Source organism: Elaeis guineensis, chromosome 1, assembly GCF_000442705.2.
Source record: "Elaeis guineensis isolate ETL-2024a chromosome 1, EG11, whole genome shotgun sequence".
NCBI lineage: Eukaryota > Viridiplantae > Streptophyta > Magnoliopsida > Arecales > Arecaceae > Elaeis > Elaeis guineensis.
The window spans coordinates 140763828-140774617 of NC_025993.2; the positions used below are offsets into that span (position 1 = coordinate 140763828).

Below are 10790 nucleotides of genomic sequence, written 5' to 3' on the forward strand. Positions count from 1 at the left end.
AAATCAACATTCTGACAGAAAAAAGGGACACCCTAACACCTAAAAAACTCATAGAACCTCATCTACATATCAAACTTCCTTAGAGTAAAGAGAAAGTAAGAGGGAGTATACACCACCCTCAATCGCCCTTCCGCCGGAAGGAGCAGCCCTCGGTCAGCCTCGCACGTCCCCCGGTCGGCTGGCAAAGCACGGTCTGACAGTTCCCACAGACCACAACGGTCTGCGAGTGGCTGAACACAGTAGTACTGCAACACCCAACACAAAAAATATACAATTAGAATTGGCAAATAGATCACAATAAACCAGCACCAGTTAATGCCTTCAACATGAGTCAATCTGGAATTTATTAAAAAAAAAAAAAACATACATACATAAGAAAAAAACTTACATGTTGAAGCATCCCTGGCACTTCACATCCTGCAATAAGACAAAACAAAACCCCAAAAAAAAATGTTAGAATTATTCATTATTAATTTATTAATTTATGAAGAAAAAAAATGAAAGTTTTGATCCCGAAATAATTTACCATGAAGAATGAATTAGGGGATTGCACGAGCCGCTTGAGCTTGTGCCTCCTCTTCTCAAGCTCGGGCGGGGGATTAAGCAGATCAATATCGTTCGGAAGCACCTAATCATTGACAACAGAATCGAATATTTTAGCAAAGAACTACAAAATTTAACAGATAAACAAATAAAGAAAAGAATCGAATCAAAGAATCCCGTCCCCCGCCCGGGCGCCCTCCCCCCAACAAAAAAAAAAAACTTTGGTAAAAGAACATACGAATTTGATCCCCGACCCACAGAAAAAGGAGATCGAATGAAACTTTTACAAGCAAAAAAACATCAGCAAATTAAAATAGCCCAAACGGGACCTCAATAGAGCCCTAAACCGAATTAGAGCAATCAAACACAAAAACGTAATGGATTACAAGCCCTAAAAGGACAATCATGACATCAGAATGACCGAAGATGACGCACAAAGGAATCAATCCACGAAAAAGCCCCTATGATACTAAAACCATAAACCCTACCAAGCAAAGAGATCGAGATCAAAGGGAGAGAGGTCGGAGAGCTACCATCTCCTCGAAACCTAGAAGCGCTCCAAAAGCCGAGATTTAACTCGGTCTTCCTCTCTTTCTTCACCACGATCTAACCAGCGGCGGCAAAGAGGGTTCATAAACTTCCTCGAGACGGTCTTTATAGTGAAGGCGGAGAAATATTATCCGTCGGATCTAGTATTGGACAATCTTGACCCTTCGTGAGATGAATAAGGCCTTCACTATCTCTGTGGAGAAGGGTCTAGGCTTCTCTAAATCATTGGAGAACTTGATGCAAAAGGGTAGAGGCGGTTGGGCTCAGATAGGCCCGTCGGATGGACATGCGCCGCGTTTACAACAGGACGCGTGTCTGTCGTCAGATTGATCTCGAGAGCTCGAAGATGATGCAGCGCTACGCGCGTGAAATCACGTGGAGCGATCTAATTGAATGGTTGGATTAATCAGAGCCGTTGGATTCATGCAATGGTGGTTGAATTGATCAGAACCGTTGGATTCGTGTACCTATTTTTTTGGGTGTTATTTATTTACCTTTTCAATTTAAGCTTAGATTATCTTTGGTAGCTCGCAGTCTATCCAGATTACTAACAATTTAAAATGAATCCATCAGTTTGCTATATTTAGTATACTTTTGGATGACAATCCAAATTACCTTGATAATATAGATTGCCTCTTAAGAGACAATTCAAATTGCTTCCGAAAGAGATGGTTATCCAGATTATCATTTGTCATGTTGTAATCACACAAAACCCACTCCTCTATCCCCTCCTCTGGTGACTTTCAACCTTCCCTTCTTTTCCGACTCTCGCCGCCCCCGACCACCTCCCCTTTGCCCATATCCTCATCATCTCCGGCTATGGCCTCCATTTTTATTCCAGCATCAACCTCTCCTCCCTCATCTCCATCATTGTCGCCCTCTCCTCTAACGATTCAACTACCACCCCCTTCTCTCATGCGGTATATTTTAGAAATTTTGATTTAAATTTAAAAAAAAATTAAATTCTTTTTTAGTAATTGAAAATTTTATAAAATTATATAAGAGTATTTTGAAATTTTGATTCCATATTACTGGTAATCTAATTGTCATGCCAAACATGTCAATCAAGATTTTCAATAATTTTACTATAATATTACTTATATATATCAAATATTATAATTAATATTATTGATAATTTAATAGTGATAATCTAACTTAAAGACAATCTATATTATCTTTTAAGATTATCCGATGGTCCATCAAATGTAATCCTAGTGATCAGTCGATTACGTGATGACTAATGTGAGTTATGCTCAGAGAAAAGATGCCAAAAAATTGTTACTTTTGGCTTTGTTGACAAAATCTTTTGTTGGCTCATGGGTTGATATCCCCCGTCATGGTGTCACATAGGGGCCTAACATGGTTCATCACTTTTCATTTGTGGAAAATCTGCACTGTAATTCCACCAAAGATTGAATTAATAAAAAATATATTTTTATACCATCAATTTTTGAGGTTCCCATAGTTAAGTCAGTGAATTTGGAGGTATGACAATTTGATCAATAATGTAGGTAATCTTCAAAAAAAAAAATTTTAATACTCTTGATAAATCATACAAAATTAGAAAATTATACGAAGAAAACTCAACATCATTTGCTCTTTAATATGATGCGACCACATATGACTTTTAAATTTGTTGAAATAATTTTAAATAGATTAAAATATTACCACTTTGAAGGAGAAAAGATATAACTACTATTAATTTTTTAAAATATTTTATAACTTAAGGGGTATTTGGTTGGAAGAAGTAGAGATCTGGAATCAGAATCAGAATGAATGGGTGACTCCCATTCCAACTATTTGGTTGGGAGGAGTTCCATTCCGATTCCAATTTCGGAATGGAATGGGAATGGATCAATCTATATAGAACTCAATCTTTACTCTCCTCCATGGATTCAATTTTTCATTCCAATTTCAATTTCGATTCATTCCGATTCCAATCACGAACCAAATACTTCGGAAGATTTAATTATTCCGATTCTGATTCCAAGCCATTTCAATTTTCATTCCCATTCTGATTCCGATTACGAACCAAACATCCCCTTAATGGATTAGATTTTTATGTTCAAGAGACTAGGTTAAGATTTTAGCCCACCTCATCGAGATGTCCTCCACCACCTAGCATAGTGGCTATGCAATCATCCCCACCAACCCTAAGGCTGTGACAGCCTCCACCTCCATGCTACCAAACTCTTCTCCGAGCCAAGGTGTGGGACCAGGCCCTCGTCGCCACATATCAGTCGTGGTGCGAGCACATCGATCCCACCACCTTAAGCTTCATGTACAGCTAAGGTGGGGCCATGACTCACATCTGCCACAACCTCCTTTTGGTCCTCCATGCTATATGATCTACCTTCTGGAGCGGTGGCTGCAGGACTATTCTTACTGCATCAGAAAAAAAGAAGAAAGAAAGGAAGAGGAGAAAGGTCAAGGATGGCAAAGGGAGAATGGCTGATTGAAAGGAAGAGATTTATTTCTCGCCTGCCTTAGTCTATCATTTCCTTTTATCTTCCCCCTTTTGCTTTCAACATTCTCGCTATATTGCTCTTCTAATTTAAGAATGCGATTGCATAATTTTCATTTTTAGACCATGAGTATTGAAAGTTTCCAATAGAGGCCTCGTTTTTTTCATGGAAGAGGACCGATAGTTACGTCAATATCTCAGGCTGCCTCCTGGAAGGGGACAATTGCACGAGGATTGAGCAGGTGGCAAGCCCAATGGATGAGGCTGGGGTGGGTAGTGGAGGCCGCAGAGGAAGAGCCCTATAGTAGAGGGAGGACTTCAAAGCAAATTTAAAATTATTTAAAATCAAAATATTTTTAGTATTATTTAATCTTTAATTTGTCACGCTGCAAATTTTACAATCATATTTGATCATGTGACATAAAAAGATAAATGACGTTGAGCTCCACCCATTTGATTTCCTAGTTTTATTTGATTTTTTTCCATGTTAATGACTAAATTGCTACGCCTTCAAGTTCACTCACTCATTTCTAATAGCCCAAAAATTGATGGTACAAAAATATATTTTTTTCAAAAAAATCTGCACGCAACATAAAATTGATAACAATTTTTCGATCTTTTGTTTGGTACTTCTGTTATTACTTAAACCAAAATAAAATCCAAAGAAATTCATGATTAAACACAACCTAGCAAGTTAACATATGCAATAATTGTAAAACACACATGCACGTGCACGCGCGCACACACACGGGTAAAATCACAACTCTATATTAAAATAGTGGGTAAATATCCCACCTAAAATAATAAATCTTAAACCTCATCTACTGGTAGAGAAGAAAAATAACTTTATCCTAAATGTTAATAATATTAAAAAATTCACCATGGGATTGGACCCTATCTGATAAGATTATTAGATAGAAGATTAAATTCGAATCAAACTAACCCTTATCTGATAAGGTTATCAGATAAAAGATTAAATTCGAATTAAACCTTATCCTTTATGAGATAGAGTTTGAATTTTGAGTTTAAATCAACTATTAGATAGTTATCCCAACTCGATAAAGTTTGAATTTTGAGTTTAAATCAACTATTAGATAGTTATCCCAACTCTATAAATAGGGGTACTCTTATTTACTGAGAGAATATATAGAGAAGTAAAACACTCTTCCAATAACAAGAAAAGGCTCTCTCTTCCTATAGCTCTCTCCAAGGCCATCATCGACGATGCCTTGGGATTTAAATGAGCATCAAGGATCCAGATTGTATATATAGGAGATCGTGCAAGCTCGAAAAGGTTATAGCAATAAGCTGGTTCAGATCTGAGCCTCTCTTCATGGGTATCTATAAGAGGTAACCATAAATCTTTTGCTGTGCTTATGTATCATCTATGCGATTCACATATCATGCCTATGCATAAATATTCAACATTTGCATCAGAGCCAAGGTTGCGCTTATTGACTCACTTAGATCCGAGATTGCATGAATCCTAGATTGCATGATATAATAAATTTAAATTTTTGGGATGATTTTAGCTTGTCTATGTGACTAGAGGCTTTTGTGATTTTTCATAAGCTTTCGAATTAATTTCTAAATGAAATATGGCATGTGAGATCTGTGATTTTTTTTTTTGAATTTAAAAGCCCTTTTTCTCCATGTTACAATCCTTTTCTATGTGATTTTGACTTGGTAACATATAGTATGATGCATGAGCTTTCCAATGGTATACTACATGGATACAAATTGAGTGAGATATGAGCCCTCGAAGTGGATCTCACGAACTGTGGTTTGTTGGAGACAAAATCTAGAAAATCCAGATCAGATAGCTGGATGGCAAATATTGATCTCAGGTTGACAGTGCGTGTGTTTTGCATACACACCATTGATTATCGATCTAAGATCACAGTCGAACAGATCATCATTGGACAACTCTATGGAGGCCACATGCGCCAAACAGCTCTAGACTATATGGCGCCATTCACAGAGCAACTCTCACAACTATCACTACAACATCCACGCACAGAGTCGTGGATAAGAGCCACCACCATCTCTCTCAATAATAGTTTGGCACTTTGCTAGCAAGTGAAGAAAAATGATGATCCTTCAGGTTTTCTAAAAATTTATTGACATTTTTAGGCTTCTAGAAGCTATTGTTTGTGATTTTTTAAAATTAAAAATTATTTTAAAAATTAATATAAATTATTTTTAAGCTTGCAAAGGTTGTGATTCGATTCGAAATTTGTTTTTAATTTTGGTATATTCTGGAATAATGTAGACTTTTATCTCAATTTATTTATATTTTTTTATTTTTGGAACTTTAAATGACCTAAGAATTTAAGAAAATGGCATGTAAAATTATTTTTCCTTTCTTTCTGAATTGAAAAAATAATAATTAGAAGAGCTTGCATATTTCAAATATTTAGAGTCATGCATATTGCCATGTCATGCATTTTGGCACATGCATATGATAATATACCTAATTGAGTATTTAAATTATTATTTCTTTTAAGAGCCTAGTTGTGTGGTGTATGGATTCTAAATATATTTTATAGGAGTAATACGGAGCCAGCATTCCCATTTTTAAGTAGTTTGATGTAGTAGGTTTCTTTTGGCAATGTAATATTTTTTATATGATTGTATTTATTATTTTGAGAAGTCTTGTAAGGAGATGTGTTTTCACACAACATGTTATACTTATAAAATATGCTTAATATGAGCTTGAAAAATATCAATTATGCTATATAAATTCTTGCAAGTATATGTTTATGTATGTTTATTATATGGATTAAAGGAGAATATGTTTCTACCTCAAAAATTAGTTTCCTTAAAATTGAACTTAATTAAAATTTGCTTAAAGTCAATTAAATAATGTTATTTGGACTAGCACCTATGGGAGATGATTATGGGCCATAGGCCCATTTTCGATTTCATTGTGTTAAGAAAAATAACATTATTTTGGATGGTATTGTTATTGGATATGATTTTTTATTGAATAATTTATTTAAATTAGATTTGATTGATTCAATTTTCTCTTCAACTTTTGTGCTTGATGATGATATTGACTATGTCATTTGACATGCTTTGTTGGGGCATATAGGATAAGACAGAATGACAAAATTAGCTGGAGAAGGCTTATTGGGCCTACTCGTTAAAATAAACTTGCCTATATGTGAGCCTTGTATGGCTGACAAGGCATGTACAAAGTCTTTTGAAAAAAATCAAAAAAGCTACTCAACCTTGGGCTAATCCATTCTGATATTTATGGACCAATGAATGTGAAGGCACACCATGATACCTATTACTTTTTTACTTTAATAGATAATTACATACGATATGGTTATGTCTATCTGATCATTCACCATTATAAAATGCTAAATTGTTTAAAGCGTTGCTTAGCAGAGGTTAAGAATCAAAAATAAAAGAGTATAAAAGCTCTTCACACTGATCGAGGATGCGAATATTTATCTAAATATTTTAAGAGATTGTATGAGGAAAAAGAGATACACAGGCAACCTACCATTCCTACCACTTTGTAGCAAAATAATATAGTGGAGAGAAGGAATAGAACTTTGTTGGATATGGTTAGGTGTATCATAGCGTAGGCCAACCTCATATCATTTTGGGAGGATGCCCTAATGAATGTTACCTATATACTTAACCAAGTACCTTCTTAGTCAGTGCCTAAGACTCCATACGAGTTATGGTTGGCAAAAAATCTAATTTGGGGTATGTGCACCCATGGGGTTTAGCTGGATTTGTTCATGAGACCTCCCATAAGCATGGAAAATTGGGCCCTGAGCTAGAAAGCATATTTTTATAAGATATCCTAAAAGTTCAAGGGGTTATGTTGTATATGGTAAACATCCAAATAGAAGGATGATGGAGGTAGAATCTCATGATGTAGTCATATAGATTGAGATTGATTTTTCTAACACTGGTGACACAAATGGTAGTTTTGACCTTTATGAGGAGGATGAGGTGGGAGATCTTTTACCATCTTTAAGCAAGGGGAGGGAATTAATTCCTAATCCAGTAATCACTAAAGATGATGAGAGTAATCCTTAATCTAGTAGGAGTGTACCAGATAGTGAAAGTATACCACTAGAAACATCTCCAGCTAGTGGTAGTGAATCGCTAGACTTACAAGTGCATGGAGTAAACGTGGACAAATTTTCCTTCATCACTTTGAGATTGAAGGGGATGTTTTGATATGCACTCCCAATGATGATGATCAGCCATCCTCTATGGATGAAGCACTTGCATCATTTGCAAGCAAAAAGTGGTTAGCTGCCATATAGGATGAGATGAGTTCTATAGCTAAGAATGAGGTCTGAGAGTTAGTTGACCTTCCGTCAGGATGTAAGACCATTGGGAATAAATGGATCCTCAAGGTCAAGCAAAAGGCAAATGGTTTAATTAACAAGTACAAGATATGCCTCATAGTGAAGGGTTATGCCCAAAAGAAGGGTATAGATTGTGAGGAGACATTCTCTTTGGTGATGAACTTGATCTCTATTTGCATGATCCTAGCTGTTGTCGCACGGCAGAACTTAGAACTTTTCCAGATAGATATTAAGATCATATTTTTCAATGGAGAACTAGATAAGAAGATCTATATGGATCAACCTATTGGATTTGAGGTCAAGGGATAAGAGTGCAAGGTCAGCCATCTCAAAACATTCCATTTATGGCCTCAAACAATCATCTAGGCAGTGGTATTTGAGGTTTCATCATTCAATTATTTTATTTGATTTTGAGATGATTGAAAAGGATCACTACTTGTATGTTAAACGATCCTATGAAAGTTTTCTCATACTCTCATTGTATGTTGACGACATCCTTTTAGTTGTAAATGCTATGGAGCTTATTGTTGCCACTAAAGGGTAGTTGTCTTTTACTTTTGATATGAAGGATATGGGTGAGGCCAATTATATGTTGGGAGTTAAGATTGCTAGAGATCGTTCTAGGAGAGTTCTGAGTATGTCTCAACAGACTTACATTAGTAAGATTCTTGAGCGATTTCGCATGCATAACTCCAAACCCATTGACACTCCAATCATAAAGGATGTGTCTTGAGCCTGGACCAATGCACCAAGATTGAAGAGGAAAAGAATTACATGTCCAATGTTCCTTATGCAATTGTAATAGAGAGTGTGATGTATGCTATATTGTATACTTGTCCAGACATATCCTATGTAGTGGAGTTGGTGAGTTGCTATCAGAGTAATCCTAATCCCGCTCATTGGAAAGCGATGAAGAAAATATTTTGATACCTGTATGAAACCAGTGATCTAGTCCTATGTTATTATGGAGGTGACTTGAGACTCAGAGGCTATAGCAACAAAGATAAACATAAGTCCACTTCTGGATACATGTTCATTTTAGGAGGAGGCGCTATTTCCTGGTGCAGCAAGAAGCAAGCTTGCATCACCTTATCCATGATGAAGTCAAAATACATTGCATGTTTAGCAGCAATCTAGGAAGCTATTTGATTGAGAAGATTTTTGAGATGACTAAATGTCACAGCTCATGGAAAGGAGCCTGTATCTGTGCATTATGACAACACATCTGCTTTTGCCTATGCTAAGAATCCCATGTATTATGGTAGGACCAAACACATTGACATCCGATATCACTATATCAGTGACATGGTGACATAAGGGGAGGTGGTCCTTAGATACATTCCTACTAGTCATATGGCGGCCGATCCATTGACCAAAGCAATAGTTAGAGGTGTATTACTTCCTTATATTAAGACTATGAGTTGTGTAGACTTGGAGCTACATTGTATATAGACCTTTTGTGATTGACATTTATTTATGTATAGTTTTATTTACTCCTTATACCTTTGTGTTGTTCTTGGAATGGAGAATATATCCTTGTTTGAGTGTCACCAAGCTAGAATGGTCCTCTCACATGGACAATTCACCTTAGCACTGAGATAGCGAGCAAAATGAGACATTTATATCTTTGGCCCTTAGAGAGTGAGCAAGATATTGCTATACTAAATAGCTATATATTGCCTTAGTTGGAACTAAGATGAGACTTTTTCTAAACTCGATCATGGAGTATATTCATAACTCTATAAAGTCTGTACAAAGCCGGATATGAGTTTTTAGGCACGCGCAATGAAAATAACTGGATTGTTTCACTCAGGTTAGGCATTGAAATAGCGACTAGACTAAGATCTATATGATGTTCTTTATTTTCTTATGAGTGAGACAACCATGTTAATGGGATGACACCATAGCATACGCATCATACTGTATGTGCTAGAAGCTGATCGATAGTGGGAGTGATGAATGAATCCTTGTTTCATCATTATGTAAGCCCCAAGAATGATTTATACATGGTCTAATGTATACCCTTATTGATCTAAGATTATGTCATGAAGAGGAAGCTCAATGATAGCTACTTTAGCATATTACTTAGGGTTACAGAATGATATGGCCCAATAGTGTATATCTAGGAAAGCGAGTGAGGGCTTGAGGAAGACCATCTAGTATTGTACATGATATTGTGACTCATAGTTCGAACGGCTTAGTCAGTTTTGTACTGATAAAGTCATGACTACATTACCCATGATGTTTACGCACTGCTTGTTATCAGGGATCAAGGTGCTTATCTTGTGGATATAGATGATCTGAGGTATATGAGATGCTTTTGAGTTGATATATATTATTAGTTTTGGTAATGACTAAATAATGCACTTTTCTTTATTCATGCGCTTCTCGTTAGGTTACACGTCTTATTTCCTATATGAAGAGATGGGTAGATCGAAGATTTAGAAAACCTGTATATAAGATTGGACCCCTATCTCATAAGATTAGATAGGAGATTAAATTCGAATTAAACTGACCCTATTGAATGAGATTATCGTATAAGAGATTAAATTTGAATTAAACTCTATTCTTTATGAAATAAAATTTGCGTTTGAATTTTGAGTTTGAATCAATCATCCCAACTTTATAGATAGAATACTCTCTCATTTATTGAGAATACGAAATGTAAAATACTCTCCCAATGATAAGAAAAGAAGATCTGAACTTTTCATCGTAAGCATCTATAAAAGGTAACCATAAATCTTCCGCTATGTTTATGTGTGATCCATGTCATACCCATACATTAAATATCCACACTGAACAAATGCCTTTTCTACATAATGGATGACTTGCAGATATCTAGTTCAGAGATCTGTTGCCATATATACCAAAGGCCAGTTGATGCACACCTCGCA

The 10790-nt window shown here is 36.0% G+C and overlaps 1 protein-coding gene across 1 annotated transcript in view; it reads right to left on the minus strand.

Annotated features, from left to right (window-relative positions):
* Positions 1–1234, minus strand: part of LOC105060362 (small ribosomal subunit protein eS27y) — a 1332-nt gene extending 98 nt beyond the window's left edge. Inside the window, exons 1-4 of the mRNA XM_010944031.4 lie at positions 1077–1234; positions 527–628; positions 389–417; positions 1–245 (exon numbers count right to left, since the gene is read on the minus strand). The exon at positions 1–245 is cut by the window's left edge and continues 98 nt beyond it. Of these exons, the coding sequence (XP_010942333.1) occupies positions 119–245; positions 389–417; positions 527–628; positions 1077–1079 (261 nt within the window). The 5' untranslated portion in view covers positions 1080–1234 and the 3' untranslated portion in view covers positions 1–118. The remainder of the gene's footprint in view (positions 246–388; positions 418–526; positions 629–1076) is intronic.
* Between the last annotated feature and the right edge of the window lie 9556 nt (positions 1235–10790).